The sequence below is a fragment of the Toxorhynchites rutilus genome, chromosome 1, assembly GCF_029784135.1.
Source record: "Toxorhynchites rutilus septentrionalis strain SRP chromosome 1, ASM2978413v1, whole genome shotgun sequence".
NCBI classification, from domain to species: domain Eukaryota; kingdom Metazoa; phylum Arthropoda; class Insecta; order Diptera; family Culicidae; genus Toxorhynchites; species Toxorhynchites rutilus.
In genome coordinates this window covers 80,245,843-80,267,421 of record NC_073744.1, presented here as the reverse complement: position 1 = coordinate 80,267,421, position 21,579 = coordinate 80,245,843, and the positions used below count along the sequence as shown (strand labels likewise).

The window sequence follows — 21,579 nt, the reverse complement described above, 5'->3', positions numbered from 1 at the left end:
TGTGGAGAGAGTTTCCTACCGCAATGCGAAACAAAATTCCAGAACATTTATTTTCTTGATGAGTCGACGATAGCCTAGCTTGATGATTCCCCACACAACTGTGTAGCTCCGAACCTTAATGGAATGGCGTCAGTTTGATGTAATGATTGCATACCAGAGACATCAGCGAGTGAGTAATTTGGGCACGTCCATAGCTCAATCCGAAACAAATATGATGACGCAAAACAAGGAAGAGCAAGCGATGTTCATTGGTTCGTATCTAGTTCGTTTTCCATTTCGGGCTTCCGAAAGTATACAGCCCTGCGCTGACAACCGTTTGACATAGCTGTCAACCAAAGCGTCATATTGTTAGTTGAATGTCTGCCATTTTACAATATGGATCGTTTTAGCATCGCACAACGTGTTAATTTTGTTAAATTATACTATAAAATGATGAAAAACCGGCAAATGTTTTTCGAGCATTACGGACGGATTTTGGTCGTCATGGACGGCCTACAGAGCACACAATCGCTAATGTAGTGCGTAAATTCGAACAAACTGGATCCGTAGCGGATATTGTGAAACCTGTGCATCATCGTAATGTGCGTTCGGCCGAAAATATTGCTGCTGTTGCTGCCAGTGTGGAGGATGACCCGAATGTTTCGATTCCACGGCGTGCTCAGCAATTGGGCTTGTCAAACACATCATCGCCAAAAGACACTGTTTGGTGCGCATTATGGTCTGGTGGAGTCATCGGGCCGTATTTCTTTGAAAATGAGGACGGCGAGACGATAACTGTGAATGGTGAGCGCTATGGCCGCAAAACACGAATTTCTGCATAACTCGAGAATTAATCAAGCAAATGAAACCAAATTAGGCATGTGGAGGGGAGGTACACAACACGACCGAACATGACCATATTGCGAACGAAATTTGAGGGACGTATAATTTCGCGTTTTGGTGATGCCAATTGGCCGTCCAGATCATGCGATTTGAACCCGCTAGACTTTTTTTTGTGGGGTTATGCGAAAGACCGTGTCTATGCCAACTCTCCGCAAACTCTTGAACATTTGAAAGACAACATTCGTGAAGTTATGACCGAGATACCGCCCCATATGTGCCAAAAAGTCATCAAAAATTACCTGTTCCGGATCAAGGTGTGCGAGGAAGCCCTAGGTGGACATTTGAATGATGTTGTATTTCACACATAATGGCATAAACCAAACTTTAAATTGAAATAAAAGTTTCATCGAAATTCTAATTCTAAGTGTGTTTTATTTCAATTTACTTTCGGAATTTAAAGTTGGAAAACCCTGTATATTGAAAGTTTGCCTCAGCGAGATTCAAAATTTATGCTGTAGGCAAATATTCCCCTCCGTTTCTGTTTCCTCTTCTTTTCTTTGTTCACGGATACTTTAAATTATTCCCCCTCGTTTTTCGCCGATAAGTTGCTCGTTATTAACGGCATGGGTAGGGAAACTCACAAATGAGCAGAACAAATGTATGGGAAAATGGAAATGCTTCTGGTTTCCATAAATATAACCTGTTAACACACCAGGGGATTGTAATATATAGCATAAAAACAAATCTTAGGGAATTTCCGATTCGTTTGGTATGTAAATCGTCAAAATCCGTGGGCTGTAAAAATAGTTATTAACGTTAACTTTATTTCATAAAAACGTGACCTGTTTTCTGATTTGTCACCCTTAATGAAAGACGTAGTTCTACGTCAAAAATTAACATGTATGAATTGAAGAATGGAAACATGATTGAGATAAAAATTTCAAAAAAATTGAATGAAATTTGAAAAATTGAAATTTGCCAATTTATGAATTAGTGAATTTTAATATATGAGAATGAAAGTTTGATGAAAATGGATAGTGATTTGAAAATTCTAAAAATTTTGAATTCAAAAATTCATGAAATCAAAATGTTTAGAATAGGAAGATGGTAATGAATAATCACACGGATGAGAACGAATAATAAAATGATAACAACAACCAACGCTGGACTTGTTTGTCATTATGGATGTATTTATATTTTAATCCCGGCTCACCTCATTCAAGTTTTAATAATATTAAAGTTTTGGAACGAAGCAATGACGCCTGACAATTTCGAATTGAATGACTTTTACAATATTCATAAATGCACCCGTATCGATGCAGCTACGATCACATCCACCGAGATCCTCTCGGTGGCCCACACACGTAGCTTCGGGGCTACATTTCCTCCTCCCGGGGCATCCGATTCACAAAGTGATCTTTAGCGTGAAATTTACAACGCTACGTCTTTGCGGCGAACGAAGTGTCCGATGCATATAGGTATGCATACGGCATGGGTGCGATCTTATCGCAGAACTTAAATTACACATTGGATACGGTCGTTCGAGTGTACACATAGTTGCGTGTGCCGTAGGGTCTTTGTACCCGATTACACGACGACACTTTTGACAACAATCCCTTCCCTTCCTAGCATTGAGCAGGACGGGGGAGACCACACTGGTTGCGCGACCAGTTTTTGCTCCGATATGCAAAGGTTAATTATCTCACCACTCAAGAAGTGTTACAATTACGCAATTAGGTTGGTATTATCTTTTTGGGAGAGATACCGCAATGGTACGGTTTTTTTCCTCGATTTTAAAACATGAGGATCGATTGTCAAATTCGGTACGAAAGTTATTTCGCATGCCTTTCAGAAAGCGGAGTACATTCGACTTGTTTGCTAATATACAGAAATTGACAAGATGTAGGCTAAAGTTGTAATAACACAGCCATGCCATTCACTTGGCGATGAACTAATGCTGGTACGAAGAAGTCTCCCTTTCAACGGCAATAAGTCATGCAAAAACATATTGTACACATACGAGTGTGTGTAGTGATGTTGTTCATTTACAAAAGCGCCACCCAACTGGGCTGGTTTGCTGACACAACAAAAAGTCAAGTGGATATCTCCATAGGTCTTCTGTTGACAGGAGTTCAGGCCACAAATCAAAATTGGTGGGTACATGAAACTGCCGATGGTTTTTCCTCGACGATCGTTTTGTCGGCGGACCGAGGGTGATCAATAATTACTACCAGATGCATCCAAAGTAGCGCCGTGGGAGGTATGCCACTTAGGTAAATACGATTGGGACGTGAGGTCACATGTAAATAATCGGTAAAATGACGGAATCGTGACATGAGCGACTAGGCTCGATTCGACATGTTCTTCATATTTATTATCTTCTCCTATGGAGGCTTTGAAATAAGGAAACCGTTGAATGATATTTGAGGGGTGATGTTAATCGAGTATATATTTCGTTTCTTGTTTTTCTGAAACGCAAAACGATTAAGACAAACCATAATTCCTTTGGCACAACACTAAACAGACTGATTCACTTCCACGTGGCTCGACGGTAATCGGGGAAGTTCAAGCCAAGATGAGCACATCTGCTTTCACGGATTTTCTCCCTCTGAAAAGTAGAAACATAAAAAATTAGAGATCATAAAAAAACAAGAACACAGTTGTAGACCGCATGAATCACTTGAATGGTTTGTTTGAACAAACCCTGAAGAAAGTGATTTTTATTCAACTTCCGTCTTTTCCGTTTTACAGACCCCAGAAAAAAAACTATAACACCGTATGGCATTACTACATTTCATTTGTTTTTGTAGTTGTTCTTCAATCGTTTACATATTGAGACGGTTGTCAGTCTCAAAATAGAAAAATCGACACATGTTTTCAGTGAACTTCTGTGAACGGCTTCCATTTCACAATTCTTTTACTGGAACCCTGTACACTGTTTACATCACAATTTGTCATGTTAAGAGAACGCCTAATCGCATAATCGATGTGAGCGCTGACCTTATTCTCACTTTTCCGTGACTATTTTTGTTCTGCCTTCAGAGCGACTGCCAGTCGCTCTTATCACCTACTAAAACTGGTGTATTTTTTCGACTGACCCAATCCCCTTACAAATACAGAAAACGTCAAAAAAAAATCAATTCTCTTCGCTGATAAGATTCCTACCGTTCGCAGTCACAGTTGGTGGGTAATTGTGCGAAAAATCAGTTGGCGTGACACCCATTTCAGAGCGCGAAGTCAGAACGAAGGACTCCAATTATTCAATCGTCGATTATGTAATAGTTTAACCCCGTGTCACAACACGACGCTATGTCCCCTTTTCAGCCAAAGTCGCGCTACACGGATGCTTCGTACCTGATCTTCCAGCAGTTGAAGGAAGGCGGGCTGCAATGCGCCTTCCCGGCGATATTCGAGCTTCTCAATCCGGGGTGCAAATCGTCCGATCAGATCCAGGATGTGCTGCCGGACGGAGCGGAACCGCTCAGTGAACAACCACCGCGAGCTGTCGGTGCGAAAACAGCGGCTGGACAGTACAAGGTGAAGGACAGCCGGAAACCGATCGCCAGCGGGATTCCCCGCAAGCAGAGTAAGGTTGCAGAAAAACGTAAGAACCGTCGCAGTTTGGAGCTGAAAGCCGTTGAGGAAGCTCCGCGGGAGGAAGAAGACGCGGTCAGTGTTACCAAAGAGGATAAATCCACAGCACCCCTTGGAGATGAAAAACGAATTCAGGTGTGTGATTTGTCCACCGGTGTGGGCTCGGGTGATCTGCGCCACATGAGTGTCATCAGCAGTGGTGACGAGCAGTGCTGTGTTGTGCATAAGGATTTCCAAGTTGCGGTGGATTTCCATCATCGGCCGAATTCGGAGGTGGAACTTCCGAGCCGCGCGAGTGTTGTGGAAGCGAATAATAACGATGTGAAGTGCAGGTCGAACAACGAACCGCCGGTCGAATCGGCCGGAGAATTATCGGATGTAGAGTCTGTGCGAACCGTAACGCCGGGTGGTGGGAATGTTGGATGTGGGGACCAAATGGTACCGAAGGCACCCGGTGTTCAGATTCGAAGGAAGCAATATTTCTACGAACCGCCATATCTAACGGGCTCGGAGCTTAGTGATACGGATTTCACCGATACAGCGAGTAGCGTGGGGGAATTGGACGATGTGGTGGAGTATGCGAGGGTGGAACTCAGAAAGGTATGTTCAATGAAATTGATAGTTAACAGTGTGAATCTGTAGCAAATAATTGGTAAACTGTAGGGTCAAATATGTTTCCTAAGTGGATTAGATGAAGTCTAATTTCTTTAAGATGTGGAACAGATTGTTTCTTGATCTTGTTCTAACACTGTACTTTTTTTTCGTGATGTTGAAATCGAAGTTGTCTGAAATATCTTTAAACGGTCATTTTGTTCTGTCAAATGTTTAAAAAGTTTTTGATGCCAAATGTCTTTAAATTACATGAAACGTCGAGACCTTTTTTCATCTCGAGAACAAATTCTTGGTAAAAAATCGGCTCTCTGGGACTTTTTCGGAATATAAGATAAAACGTATGGTTCGGGGTGCCAATGAAAATGGCCATCTCGATTTTTCATACGAGACTTCCTGCGAAATGTTGGTGTGCATAGAAAAATCCGAAAAAGTTCAGGTACAAGTACGGCGTCTCAAAATTGTCATTTTTGTCAAAAATTGACTTTTTGACACTCGGTCGTTTTTTTGTCTAAAAAGACAATTTTTTACAAAAAAAATGCAATTTCAATTTTTCAATTTCATTTAAAGATATTCAAGTTTTTTTTAATCTCGATTTCATGTAGTCTCTCATTGATTTTTCAATTTTTAAAGAACTCATTCGATAAAGCGCACTTTTCTCAAAATGAGAAAAGAAAAAAGCGGCATTTTCAACGCAGTAAAAATTAAACTTGTTGTGCAGAACCCAAAGACTTGTAAACAACATTTGGTTTATAGATGTCTACACTTCACGATTCAGGAAAAGCAGCTGTCGCCGTCGACTATGTATAATAGCACCATAAGCCAACTTGTGGAAACGGAACGATTTAAGTTGCACACCCAATAAATGGATCCATTGTTGTTTTTTTTTTCTATTATAGTGTCTTTTAACACTTTTAGCTAATTCGTCATTTTTTAGAAGAATGTCGGGAGTGAGAATTGAACTCGTGACCTTTGCGTGAGAGGTATGGATGTTACCACTACGCCAGATCGCCTCCTGTAACAGGATGGCTGCATTGTGTTATACCAAAAGAAATGGTGTACGTGTCAGATCATGCGCCTTTATAGTTGACGGATTCTTCGCGATTTGTCAAGTAGGACAGCGTTCATTTTAAGTATCCAGTCCGGAACACATATAACTCTCATTTCATCAACAGCAATCGTATGTGAAATGTTTTCGAACTCTTGGGAGGAATATGGATTTCAGCTTTTCATTATCTTTTTCTTCCTTTTCTCGAGAACTTTTCTTATAGAGCTCAGTACAAAGATAATTTATTTGTGACATTAGGGATGTTGGCGCTTGGTGAGTTGGTTAAATTAGGCTGCATTAAATCATACATCCTTGAATATACAGTCAGATATTAACTTATCAAAAAGAATGGAAGCGGCAATGGTTTGCCACACTGTTTACATCGGTGGTAAGCGATTTAATCTCACACCTTTAGACTGACTTTGACAGCTGAGAGTTTTACCAGATAATTCAAGCACTTCAATGCGTCTCTGTCCTTGAATCCATTCGATGGACGGAGCTAGAAGGATTATGCGTGGTGTTCTCACTATAAGATTGTTCTTTGTTCTAGAAACTACTGAAAAAGTGCGCGAAAACGGTGGATTACAGGTCGGACTCTATCATCCGGAGGCCCGATTACCCGGAGTCTCGATTATCCGGAGACTCGATTATCCGGAATTTTAAACTCGATTATCCGAAGTTTTATTTTTATTTTTCTTATTTTTAGATCGGAAATTTTGAATAATTTGTATAATAATTCCATATTGAATAATCAATATGGGCTTGATCAACTTGACTAGTAAAACACAGTTATTAAAGACAAATGTAAATCCAAGATGGCGACCACTTCAAAATGGCGTCATATAATTTTTATCACAACCCCATCAATATGGGTATCGAAGTAAAGGGATTAACTAGTAGAACACAATTATTCATGAAAAATGCAAATCCAAGATGGTGGCCGCTACAAAATGGCGGATTACATATGTTCACAGAACTGCATCAATATGGATAACAAATGAAAGGAATTGACTAGTAGAACACAGTTATTTACGAAAAATGCAAATCCGAAATGGCCAAAAAGGCACCGCAAAATCGCGCCATATCTTTTTTTTCAGAGCCTCATCAATATGGGTATCAAATGAAAGTGCTCGACTGGTAGAACACAGTAGATCATGAAAAATCCAAATCCAAGATGAGCACAGTTCCCACATAAACAATAACTTTTTAATAGTTTCATTCAGCTTGACATATGTGTATGTATGTTTGAGTGTTTGTAGGGTTGGAATCTGAACTGATTGATCTGAAATTTGGAACATATCTTTAATTCTACTGTCATTATAGAACTGCGTATTCCATGATCTTAAAAAAATCAAAAAATTCATTATAATAGTAACGAACACTTTTGGCTGGTTTGTCACCCTTACTTCCATTTTTCGGAAGAATGTCGGGAGTGAGAATTAAACTCGTGATCTTTGCGTGAGAGGTATGAATGTTACCACTGTGTCAGATCGCCTCCCACCGCCACAAAATGGTCGACTATGTATTGTTTGCAATCCCCTCATTATTGGTATCAAATGAAATGATTTGACTCATAGAATACAGTACATCATCAAAATATTCCGAAGAAAATTAGGTAAAAAATAAAAATTGCCAAAAAACAATTTTTGGGTGGTTTTAATGTAGAGAAGTATACTAATGATACAGATAATTTACTAAAAACTAGAAAATTAAAAAAAGGAAAAAAAAACTTTTTAAGTTAAACGGTTTAATGTACTAAAAGCTAGAAAATATTTAGACAAGTAGCAGATAATAGTTATCACATCCATTTGTTCATTAATCTAGGGCAAAGATGAGACTAAAATAAAATCGTGGTGTATGTGATGAAACAACGAACTGTGGATAATGGAAATCCAACGTTTATTTCTTACTTAATTTTCTTCGGAATATTTTCATGATGTACTGTATGTTGTTAGTCAAATCGTTTCATTTGATACCGATATTGAGAGGATTGTAAAAAATACATAGTCGACCATTTAGTGGCAGCGACCTTTTTGAATTTATGTTATTTATTATATTTTGTGTTCTCCAAGTCAAGTCATTTAGCCATTTATTAACGACGGACAAATTGAATTTTTCATCATGGAATACGCAGTTTTATAATGACAGTAGAATTAAACGTGTCTTCCAAATTTCAGATCAATCAGTCAAAAGCAACGGGGTCAATTTTCTGTTAATGTGGGACAACCCTACAAACATTCAAACATACATACAAACAGGTCAAGCTGAATGAAACCATTTAAAAAGTGATTAGTTGTTTGGAGACTGCGGCCATCTTGGATTTGGATTTTTCATGATCTGCTATGTTCTACTAGTCGAGAACTTCATTTGACACCCATATTGATGAGGTTTTGAAAAAAATATATATGGTACCATTTTGTGGTGGCGGCAATTTTGGATTTTCATTTTCGTAAATAACTGTCAATTCCTTTCCTTTGATTTACATATTGATGGGGTTCTGAGAAAATGTGTAATCGATTTTCATTTTTCATAAATAACTGTGTTCTACTAGTCAAGCTCATTCATTTGATACCCACATTGAAGCGGTTCTTCGAAAATATGTAATCCGCCATTTTGAAGCGGCCACGATCTTTGATTTACATCTTCCATAAATAATTGTGTTCTACTGGTCATTCCCTTTCATTCGATACCCATATTGATGGGGTTTTGGGAAAACCCATATTGATGGGATTTTGAGCAAATATATACATAATCTGCCATTTTGTAGCGGACACCATCTTGGATTTTCAAGATCATGGAATACACAGTTTTATAATGACACCAGAGATAAAAATGTGTTCCAAAAATGAAATTTCTATTAATGTGGTACAACGCTACAGACAAAGTTACAAAGTTACAAAGTCACAAACATACAAACGGGTCAAGCTTGATAAAACCGTTTAATGAATAAGTGCAAATCATAATTATATTACGTTTACCGAGAGAAAATTTGTTTTTTTATGATTCGATTATCCGAAGAATTCGATTATCCGGAGTGAAAAAAAAATCAATACTCCGGATAATCGAGTCCGACCTGTATAACCAAGATGCCATTTCATACGAAAGGGAATATGGACGCTCAGACTTATCCATTAGCTCGATGCAAGGTAATCTAAACAAAACTATTAAAATATAAGAATATGTGATTCGCTCAATCTTATTACTCGCAAAATAAATACAATATTATTAAATTTAACGGAATTCGAGAAGCATCCCACTCAATCGCTGATTTACATTAGAGTAGCATTATCTATTATCGATCGCAAATGTACGATCAAATAAACCCTTTCGGAGGGAATCGTCAATGCTCGATGTTATTTGAATCAAACAATCAATTGAGGGCGGGATGAAGATATATTTTTTTATGAAAAGTTGATTTAGGCAAAAACAATAGTTAGATAAAATTTTTGGAGAATACTCTCCCAAATGTAAAATTAATGTTACTCGGTTGTTATAAGACATTAATGATGATGATGATGGTCCCGTTTCCTTCCCCTACTGAGGTTTGAGCAACTCGTATTGCTTTATTATCTGAAAGATATTTTTTTCACGGCATAGAAATAAGTTTAAAAAAAAAGGAACTAATTTTATTTACAGATATAAGTTCAAAAAAGTTCAATGCCAAAAGACAATCCAATAGTCAGTCTTGTCCGACAAAGAGCCGATACGGTCTTGTTTTTGTTCATTCTGGACAATACTGTAATTAAGTAAGGGATTACATTGCTCCCATCTTTGTTCTCTCTTTCATCCCCTTTCGATGCTATTGTACCAGGGTCTTTCAAATTAAACACTCACTCAACAAATTTTAATAACTTCTACAAAAGTGAACCGATATTTATTTTTAAAAACAAAAATAAAGCTTATTTTAGGACATATTCGATGTGACCACCCCTTTTTTCGACAGCGCGTTTTAAGCGGTGAATAAAATTCTTCATGCACCACTCTAACATTACGACTTCGATGCTGTTGAAAATCCGAATTATTTCTTCTCTAAGCTCCTTCAAATTTTGTGGCTTGTTTACATAGCAACGGCCTTTCACGTACCCCCTGAGGAAGTAATCGACGACGAGAAATGTTGAAATTCTTACCATAACAGGACAAAGTTTCATTAAGGCTTCGGTTGCTCTAGTTATACAATTTCACTAAAAATACACGTTCTTGTAAATTGTACATATTGACACTAAAATCATCCGATCAGACTGAACGAGTAATCGAATATTATCGTTCCGAAGTGGAGAATGCAGCGTTACCATCGATGGAGCGAAAAGAAAATTATAAGAAGCTATTCGATTTTTTTGCGTGAGCGTTTAATCTGGAAGACCCTGTATTTCCACCCTAATATATTTCCCATATAATTTTCTATAATCTACTTTTTAATAATTTATATTTTGTTGCTTATTTTTTTAATGTTTTTTTTTATTCATTTTAATCGCTTTTTAAGATTTTTATCAATTTAATCTTAATTCAAATATTTTAATTCGTAATTTTTGTTGTCGAGTTCTGTTCCATTCTTATTCTGGGGTTAAAATTTGAACTCGCGTTCTAGTTTGATAATAACATAATCAACTATACTTCATTTCAAAAATTACAAAAAAAATCATCATTCATCACTCTGCGTGGTGATTCAGCAATAACTAAATCAATATCGGTTGACCCGGCTATCTAGAACCAACTGTGAGTAACAACTATTATTGAAATTAATACAAAATAAAAAATACAAATACAGAAAGAATATAATTTGGATGAGAAAAATGAAAGTAACCACAGAATCGGCTTCCTAGGTCTTGGCTGTAGTTCGCTATTTTAACGCTAGATCTCCCTGGCGGCTACGACGGTTGCTGTCCGCACTAAAGGCGTTACGCTTCGCACCGCCGCTATGCAAATCAATCGCTTCTGTTCTAGTCCTAAGCGTAACTGTCTCGGCTCTAGGTGAAACTGTTGTTGAACTATACCCAACTATATCACTCTTTTTGTACCCGGAGATGCCGGAATCAATTCTCACACCGACCTTTTTCATCTCTATCTCGTTCCAAGCTGATGCGCTTCGCAAGTAATAGGCGTGTACCATAACTACCCTTGGGCGCTGGTAGCGGCGGCTCTTTTCCCATGTTCGCCGAACTTGATTCGGTTGGTTGTTATTATTATGTTGTTGTTAGCCATTAATGCTCATCTCGTTGTTTTTTTCCGACCGCTTTTGAGCACTTACCGACTCGACCGATGATCGATCTCTAATAGTTGTGGCGGGCGCACGCTTTAATGATAGCACAAATTTCGTTTATTTTTTTCCCTCACCTCCTGAGTAGCGTGGGCTGTGCAACATTAAAAGGTACAAAGAACAATCCGCTTCAAGGTGCCCGAAGGGAAGACTCCAGAAGAAAGGAAACATTCCTTTGATAACATACATCGGACAGTGCTCATCTTTATTGCCAAACAGGGTTCGAGGAGGTTGTTTTGACGCGAGAGATGAGAACGGGCAGATGAAATAAAGGCAGATGTGGTCAGTTTTGATCTATGAGGCCATCTCGGCGATGCCCGATACAAGAAACTGACCAACTAGCTCCTTGACCTACAGCTAGCGGCGGACCGAGAACCGGACTCAGGGTTTATTGTGAACGAACAAATTGTAGGTCTCGGTTATTGGTGACTTTCGTTCGTTAACTTAAATAATTCCTAATCGATGTTTCCAAACGGAATTCGTTTCTCAATTGGTGTCACTATCCGTTCTGCTGTATTTTTTCCTCCATTCATCAATCAATTTGCTCTAGATTCGCCTGGGATGAACTTATTCTCTCGCGATTGCTAGCAGTTCTTCAACCAGTTCCCTACTTTCTCTACGTTGCCTTGTTTTTTCGCCGATCGAAAAAGAACGTCTGAATGGAACCATAAATTATACTTCGCTCTCTCTGTCTATTTCTGCCCCCGAAATGTCCCGCGTTGTTTTTCACCGTTGGGCTCATCGGAGAAGGCTTCAATGTCACATACCGAAGCCCAAATCGACTGCTGCTGGTGCCCGCTGATAGTGCTCCTGGAAATACACCTCGGCGGTAGCGCGAGGCGATCGAACAACGGCGTAACAACGAAAACGTGATCCAGCATAAAATTGAACCATACTTACAGTTTTTCTTTCGCCGTTGATATGTTTGCAGCTTCCTTTGTGTTTCGCGCCCGCTCCTCACCCACCCAACTTCAACTCGGACATGATAATGACATTGAATTATGCGCACCTTTCTTTCCGCGCGAGTGGGGGCTTCTTCCACTCATTCTCAACAAGTTAATCCACATCCGAAGGTCTTAGCTAGATAGCGTGTTATAGTGTTATGGTTTTTTTGTTTCTACGCGAGAAGAAAGTGCCGGAAAGAGGGATGTGAGTACACACTTTGCTGACAGCGGCAGAAGGTCGAAAAAAAGAGAAAACAGAACAGTATGTCACACGCATTTAATCGGCAGAGCGTGTGTGTGGGAAGGCCGGGATCGTTGAAAGGTCGTCTGGATGCTGGAAAGAATGAGACGAGAGCCATTCGAGGAGGATGGCAGCAGGGGCGTGATGCCGATAAATGGTTCTCGCTTTGGAACGTGAGAACTAATGAAAATGTACACATTAACATATTAAAATCGGAACCTATTGGCTTTTTACAGCTTTTCTGGTTCGCTTCTTCTGGGAGGGGATTCCCTTCCGCTAATCGACCAGATGGTGTGTTAACTGGATCCAATCATCAGTGACATTTTTCATTTTTTCCCTTTCCGCTTTTAAGATATGTTCGTAAGTTATTGTTGGTTTGTGATATGGCTGTTTCTGGTGAAATTGCTTTCCAATTTTTCCGTTGAGTAAGCACACTTCACCCTTTTGCTACGAGCGTCGGCTATAGACGACATCCGCGCGATGAACTGTGTGTAAAAGCGTCGTCTTTAGACGATATGAGAGTGATACTGCACTTCGATCACATCAGTGTTATGTGCATACTTTTCGGCGCAGTGCTCCGTACAGCGGTAGCCAGGGTTGCCAACTATAAATTGAAAAAATCAGGAAGAATGAAAATAAAAATCAGGATAAATCAGGAAAGCTCATATTGGGTTGTCCGAAAAGTTAATGTCATTTTTGGGAAAACAAAAACAGTATTTTCAATCAAAGCATTATAATTTAATTTAGGTTGGTTCTGTTTCACAATCTTTCGTCATCTTTCACACAGCTTAGATAATCTGTCCTCCTGGAACATGTTTGCTACCTCGTCAAAAACTGCTGCGAGCCATACATGTGAGAAACAGGTTGCTTGGTAGTGGCTCACAGTACAGAATCCATTCCAATTCCCACCAGAAACAGAGTATATTTTTCTTCGGTTGAAGACCGGATATGTAAAAGAATTAATAAGCATGGTATACATCCTCGCATAAGCGGAAATGCTAGTGTTTCGCCTGACTTTTTGGTCGTTTATATTTTTTTCCGAAAAACCTACAGCATCACTTACAGTCAATTGCAGAGAAATCAATATTCAAATTTTCACTGAATTCATCATCCATGCTTTGGAATAAATCTTTACTCAACAAATGAGGAAGGCATATCAGCAGTGGAAGACTTGTTGAGTTTTTCCTAATTTTTATGATATTTAGATATATCTACCATAGTCCCATGATTAAAGCTTCTTCTACTTTGAATCAGACGAACAAATCACATATAAAATCTTTTTATATTGACTGTGGATTCAGAAATTTTCTCTGGAGTAATTTTACACCCTGAAACGATTTCCTACATTAATAACTCTGGGGATACATCTACATAAACATTATCCAAAATAAAGCAATGTTGTTCCTCAAACTTAATCTCGTTGTAATTTCATAAATTCGTCAGGCAATCTGGTTTAATGAAATTTTCTTGCACTGTTTTGGGAAGCCACGAAACAATTGAGAGTAGAAATAAAAAAAGTTAAGTATAACCTAATGTAAGATATATACAAGTGCGAACCGGAGAACTGCCATGACAGAAAACTTTGGCATGAAAACCACTATAATTATTACGAATAATGTAAAGAGTACAAAAATCAGGGAAAATCAAGATCATTTCAGAAAAATCAGGATAAATTGAGTGTTCGTCAGGATATCAAGGAGCGTGTTAAAAAGTCTGGGAAATCCTGAAAAATCAGGAAGGTTGGCATCTCTGGCGGTAGCAGCTCCTATGATTATTTAGCGCAAATATTTCGGGAAAGCAGACATTTTAAAATCATGTGTATATATTTTCAAATGACTCTTATATGTATACTCTACGAAAATAGCCTTTCTTTACGTTTCTCTCAATTTGTCCCAAAAACGCCATTTTCGCAATGCTCTTTGATTCATTTTTGTAATCGTGCTTGTCTGTTCTCTCCTTCTCTGTTTATTGTTGTCCCTTTCTCTAAAGTTTTACCGTTACCAATTTATGGGGTATTTCCTACATTTATTTCCCTCTTTTATATTATCCGTGGTCGGTTTTTGTTTCGTTTAATTTTTCCTTTTACATAATCTATCTATTTTTACAGTTACGATACAGTTACAGTGCACCCGTGGCCGAGTGGTTAGCGTCTCACATTATCATGCCGGGTGTTCGGGTTCGATTCTCGTTCTGGCCGGGGCATTTTTCGTCAAAGAAATTTCCTTCGACTTGCACTGTATTCAAGAGCTTGCCCCTCGGAATACATTCAAGGCGTGTTATTTGGCTTAAGAAATCTCAACTAAGTATTAATAAATGACGCTAGTTAATGCATACGTTGAGACGGCAGAAGTTCCACAGGGAACGTTAACGCCATTCAAGAAGAAGACAGTTACAGATACAGATACAGTTCGTGAATACTTTTAAGTAAATTGTAACGCGCCCGATATTTAGTTTTTGACGAAAATTGGAAAAATTATCCTGTACAATTTATATAGAGCATCATTTCAAAGCGAAATGAGTATAAAAAACGCCCGCAATAATTGGTGCTCTCGATGCGACAAACCATCAAATGATAAACGACAACAGTTGCGGTTAATCGCCGTAGGTGATACCAACCTAAATGCTACAAGAGCGTAAGTTTTAAATTAGTAAGTGTAAAATAAAACAAAGCATATTTTTACTGTCCATTATATCATTATTGGTTCATCTATCTTTTAACAATAAAACAAAAATTGAACGAAGAAAAAATATTCATAGCTAGAATAGTTAGGAGCTGATGAAGTGAGAGGCTTCAAAAAAAAGTTGTGCTATGGCGTTCACGATTCCAGCTTTTCTGGTTGTCTGAAACAAAAAAAAAGTCGAACAGATTCTGAATCGGTAAAGATGCCGCTATCGCATGAACCTCGGACAAGTCAAAAACATCCTTTTTGACAAAATGGCAGCCGTTTGAAAAAAAAAATTGTTTCTTATGTTTCCCGATTTTTCAAAAATTGTAAAAATATAATTTTTTAGAGGTTCATGGGATAGAGATATGCCTGCAGATTGTATCCATATGAATTCGAAAAAAAAATTGTTTTTTTTCAACTTTCTAGACTAGAATACTGCCTTAACACCAGCAGATTCAGTTTGAATGTGGCAACCGCCAAATGGGAGATATTCTAATTCTAGATGTCGCTATATTTTTTTTCGAATCGCTCTACTGATTCCGGAGATATGGCATTTTTATTGAATGTAATACTTTTCTGTTTACTGTTTTTGAAAGCATAGGCAGCCGTAGCAGTGCTCCGAGCTCTGCAATAATATTTTCTTACCCAATGTTAAAGTTGCTAAAACTTACATTATAGACCCATTAAACGTAAAAATAATAATTGTATTGATATCAACACAATTGTATTCTATTGATTTTCATGCAATGAAACGCTATGACTCAGGAATAACATTTTATTGAGTGGTTTTTATAGCTGTTTCGATGATGTTGTCTGGCATCAGTGTCGAAGAAATAGCTTTCACCAATGCAAACAAAACCATTGCCGAATATTGGAAAAATGAAAATTTAACTTTCAGAGCACTTGCTCGAGTTTTCCAACGTTTTTCACTATACAGTGCGACAGCAGATGAAAATTTAATATTTTGTGAGTAATCGATTAGAGTTTGGTTGATGGGAAGTGTGCGAAAAAGATCATTTTCTTCACACTGTTTCGCAAAATTATTAATTTTCCGTCGAAGGGTGAGGGAGGGATATGGAAGAAATGAGCGCCATTGTGGCAGCCATTTGTGGCTAGCTTCCACCTTCGCCTTAACTTAACTCAACTCGAATCCCAGTAATAGTTAATAATCCAGGGGACAAACTATAGAATAACGAGAAGGGTTTGAAGCCATCCAGTTGCACATCAGCGGTGCGTTGAATTTGATTTAAACGTTTAAAATAATGAATACTATCATGTAGAGTGTTAAAAAACATAGTCAATTATAGTTTTCTAGTGAAACTCAAGTGGTGCCGGTCTTACCCCCAGTTCCCCTACTAACTCTTACTTGACCAGTATTAAAACTGTTTCAATATATCCACAGAAATCTCATCATATTAATAGAAAAAAGTGTATTCCTATATTAGCTCCATGCAAACGTACAGTATCTATCAGTTTCATATTCGCGAATAAAGAGCCGAATATCCGGCTGCCGGAAAATCAAAACTTTGAGCGCTTTGAGGCACCCTTAAATCATGTCCGATTGAGCTGAAATTTTGCACAGGTATTTTTTGTTGGGCCAATAATAACCCCAATTTTGGGCCAAAATAAACGAATTAAGTATTAACACATTAAGGACCGCACGTTTTGGGGCAAACTTGTTCGGCTTATTTGTTCGGATTCCACGAATGAGATCGTTTCCTTCGGCGTGTATGAGACGAAGGCGAGTCATTGGTAGGCATTGTTAGATTCTTGGCAGACCAAGGATTTGTAGAAAACACGTTTTTTTTCGTGATCCATCCGTAATAGACGGAACGCGAAACACGACAAAACTCGTGAGCGATCCGCAAATCGGTTTCTGGAACATGATTTTGTTCCAGATGATTGGAGACAAGTATGAATTATAGCTATTCAAAAACCCGGAAAACCCGCGTTCGACTTCAATTCGTACCGCCCAATAGCAATGCTGTCTTATATTCGGAAATTGTTGGAGAAAATGATCTTGTTTCGCCTTGATAGATGGGTTGAAACGATTGGCCTACTCTCAGATACACAATATGGGTTCCGCAGGGGCAAGGGGACGAATGATTGTCTTGCATTGCTTTCTTCAGAAAAACAAATGGCTTACGCCGAAAAGAAACAAATGGCTTCAGTATTCTTGGACATAAAGGGGGCATTTGATTCAGTTTCAATAGAGGTCCTGTCAGACGAATTACACTCTCAGGATCTGCTGCCTTTATTGAATAACATGTTATATAACTTGCTTTGTGAGAAACATTTGAATTTTTCTCACGGAGATTCGGCAGTGAGTCGGGTCTCTTGCATGGGCGTCCCTCAGGGCTCATGTTCAAGCCCCCTTTTGTACAATTTCTATGTAAGCGACATTGACAATTGCCTCACACAAAATTGCAACGTAAGACAACTTGCAGATGATGGAGTAGTGTCTGTCGTAGGATCAAACGAATCCGACCTGCAAAAACCCTTACAAGGTACTTTGATCAAATTTTCAACCTGGGCCATTGGACTAGGGACCGAGTGCCATCAACGCACACCATGAGCCTCAAGGTCTTGGCAGGCGTACTCCCACTAATAGATCGCTTCAATTTATTATCTCTTTGGTTCCTCATCCGGTGTAAGGTTATGAACCCATTGGTGATCGGAAATTTTGAGCTTATCGAGCAAAATTTATTTGATAGAAAAAAATACAGGGCAAACTAAAGCATGGCTTGACAAACGTTATCCGGATTCTGCTCCAGCAGAGTCAAAAAGCAACGCTTTATCAATACACGAATTTTTCGGATTTTTCCAATTTTTTCACAATAACAAAAGTTGCTTCACTCTCAATGCTGGAACTCACGTACCAATCGACCGATTGCCATTGTCAAATTTTGACACGTATCCATTGAAAGATGTTGGCGCCATCAAGACGTCAACCTTATGAACTTTTCAGCCGAACTGTTATACAGGTCGGACTCGATTATATATAATCGCAATTTGACTTTCAACGTTAATTTTTGAATCCAATACATAATCGAATCACAAAAAAAGCTATTTTTCTATTAATGTTTGACATTCATACATTAATCAAGAAATTGTTTTCTTGAGATTCGATTATGTATGGGATTTGAAGATAATTGTTGAAAAAAAATGGTCGACTCTATATAATCGAGTCCGACCTGTATTCCTTTATTGGCAGCGATTCACTGGGCTCTGGACAGCCTCGCCTAACGGCCCGTTGAGCAATATTACATTGTAACGGATAGTCTTACCTCTGTCGAAGCTATTCGTTCAGGAGGCCAGAAAAGCACTCGCCGTACTTCCTTGAAAGAATACGAGAAATTTGGAGTGCTTTATCCAGGCGCTGTTATGTCATCACTTTTGTGTGGGACCCTTCACATTGCTCAATTCCGGGTAATGAAAGGGCTGAACGAAGATGAACTGGGCCGGTGGCTTCACTCGATAATCCCTAAGGTTAGCCTCAAACCATGATTCAAAAGTCTGGACTTTATTCGCACCTTCTCCCGACTCATGTCCAATTACTGTTCGTTAGACGCGCTACTCTTTCGTTTTAATCTTACCGATATCAATATCTGTGTTTGTGGCAAAGGTTACCACGCAATCGAAGTAATTGTTTGGTCGTGCGAGGTGTTTCTTGTTGCCAGATCGAATTTCGAAAACTCTCTTCGGGCTAGAGGAAGGTCCTAAAAGTCATCGATCTTCGTGTGTGATTGTATCAGGGCGCGACATAGTCATAGTCAACTGAGGATAGTCGGCTGACTAACCGACTGACTATATCCATAGTCAGTCGGTAAATGACTTTTGGCTCTTCACGCAGTTTCGCCGCCAAAACGACTGAACTTGAAATGGATTTTAATGTGATGAAACGCACTCCTATATCTTCTTCTATCTATACCAATAAAAAAGTATCACCGAATGTGTTGATAAGAGCAGAACTCGAGGAAGGAATTGTCCGATTTAGGGCTGTCTTTATTCTATCATATTTTCTGTATAAAACATTTGTTCCATGTAACATGTTATTTGCAAGTGGTTCAAAAGTCTTGAACGAGAATTGTGTCTGAAAATAATCTGATATTATAATGATGAGTTTTGGTAGAAATACTAGGAATTTTATAGTAAAAGGTAAATTCAACGAGGTCGATTAGAAGATCAATCAATGAGCAGTTCTGCGATTGGACTCATGAACTTGCGCTTAGTAAGAAAACGTGAATGTTTGAAGGTATTGATAACCAAGAACAAATTTTAGGCGGGACGAAGTTTGCCGGGTCAGCTAGTAAGATATAAGATAGGTTTAAAAATTGATCGTGATGAGTGTGAGTGTGAACATTGTCAACATATCCTTATATCCCTTCCTTTTCCTGAAGAAAATATGTCGCCCTTCTAAACTCGAGTAGACCGCTAGTAATCGGTTTTCTACATTATTAGCATTAGAATTAAGGAAAAATGTGTATATATACTTGTAACAACACAGAAAGAAGTTTGACTCCTTTAAACTTATGTAACTAAGCCTGTGAAAATAAACGATTTAAAAAACGCTAATTATGCATCACAAAAATCAACTTTCGGTGCTCGATTTTTTTCGTTCACGAGTAAGTTCAAGTTAGTTCGCTGTGCTGAAGTGAGCAATCCCCTTTACTCCGCGCGGTGAATGTCGTGAGATGGCTGAAGTCACGGTGCTCTCGCAGGCGAATGATGTTTCTAAAGTTTGTCACTAAGGTGATCAGGTATTAAATAGGCTATCTCACGTCATTTGCCACGCAAAAATGCAAATGAAAATAATGCAAAATAAGAACATAAAGGAATGACAATTGAAAATAAGGTACCACTAGCATGATTGAACTGAACAATTCGAAGAAGATAGGCGGTTCAAGACAAGATAGCCTGATCAATGGCCTAATCAACCAGAACCAGAAGAAATTGTTGTCTTAATGATCATTGTTGCCACACGTACAGATTTATCAGATTTTTTCGTTATTTTTGGTACAGATTCTGTACGGTACAGGGTACAGATTTTCGTCAAAAAGTACAGATTTTTTCCGCGTGTTAAATTTCTTACATTTGAACAAAGCAACATAAAAGTATACGACAACTTTCACGCCGCAGTATCGCTTGGTGCTGCAGATCATAGAAGCATTTACAATGCAATAATTGATTAGTTTCTTAAAGACAGTATTCCTTACAAGGATCGTCTGAATGGACTCGCGTCGGGTGGGGCGACCGTGATGATGGAAGATTCGACTTTTGGATACGCCTAACTAACTAACAAATTTGAGACTAACGAATTCGAGGTAATACAGGAGATTTTGGAACATAAGCCCAATAGTTAAGCAATGTTAAATCCCAGAAACTTTTCCAAAATGACAAGCATTAGAGTTGTGTTAGAGCCATTTCCAGGGTTCTACAAAATAAATATACAAGATCTGGAGAATGAATTCCGTACCCTAAAGGTGAAATTAAACCGTAAGGAAATCACTGTTTCAGAGAACGAGCATATGCAAAATTGGTGGACAAGAGTTGGATGCGTAAAAAGAATTGACGGATCAATCGCATTTTCGGTGCTTCGATGTATTGTTTGTAACTTTCTCACGATGCCTCACTCTTCGGCAACTGTCGAGCGATTTTTTGTTTGAATATAATCAGGACAAAAATAAGCTTCTAAAACGGCTATTTTCGCATATTTTTCGAAGAAAAAGTACAGATGAGAAAATTTTTTAGCCCCTCTGGTACAGATGGAAATATGACAACACTGTTAGAGATATCAATAGAAATAATCGCACATCGGAGAAACACATTGTCAACAATATCGTCACCGCGTAAAATTAGCAATACGTACAGTTGTCCTCTTTGACTTTTACCAGTCGCTGAGTTGCATCACCATTCCTGAACGCACATCTTCCCAGCACAAGCGGCCAACTAAATCACCCCCAATCTCCAAGTCAGCGGTAAAACAATTAACAAATTTGCAAAATTGCTACAAATTTACAACCTATCAACCGGAGAGCGCGCTGAGAAACGAAGTCTCAAACCTGCCCCAGCCTTTCGACGTTTTTTTTGCGACCATTCACCCCGCCCGGAATAAGGCGAAATATGATTGCCATAAATTTCTTCGCTCTGCCCTAGTACCCACCCACCTCCGACGCCGTCGTTCAGCTCAAAAGTTTCGCTCAGTCATGCATGCAAATGTAGTAAATCTTACCGCGCTCCCCCCGCTTCTGACCGCACTTGAGACGGGTATTAACTGGAGAAATTGTTAACTCAAAATTGCGTAGCTCTCTTCGATGCGACAATTGTTACAATCGGTCGGCAGCAGCTGGAGAAGGAAGGGGGCATCATTTGTCTCAATTTTGAAAGTCATTCCGTGGATG

General features: G+C 38.8%; 1 protein-coding gene across 9 annotated transcripts in view; it reads left to right on the top strand.

The window, feature by feature from the left end:
• The window catches only part of LOC129763045 (tensin-2), a 518,244-nt gene that overhangs the window by 254,945 nt on the left and 241,720 nt on the right, over nucleotides 1-21,579 (top strand). Inside the window, exon 2 of one of the 9 annotated variants that reach the window (XM_055761771.1) lies at nucleotides 4,147-5,016. The exons of the other annotated variants lie outside the window; for them this stretch is intronic. Coding sequence (XP_055617746.1) covers nucleotides 4,147-5,016 — 870 coding nt within the window. The remainder of the gene's footprint in view (nucleotides 1-4,146; nucleotides 5,017-21,579) is intronic. 9 annotated transcript variants of the gene reach the window in all.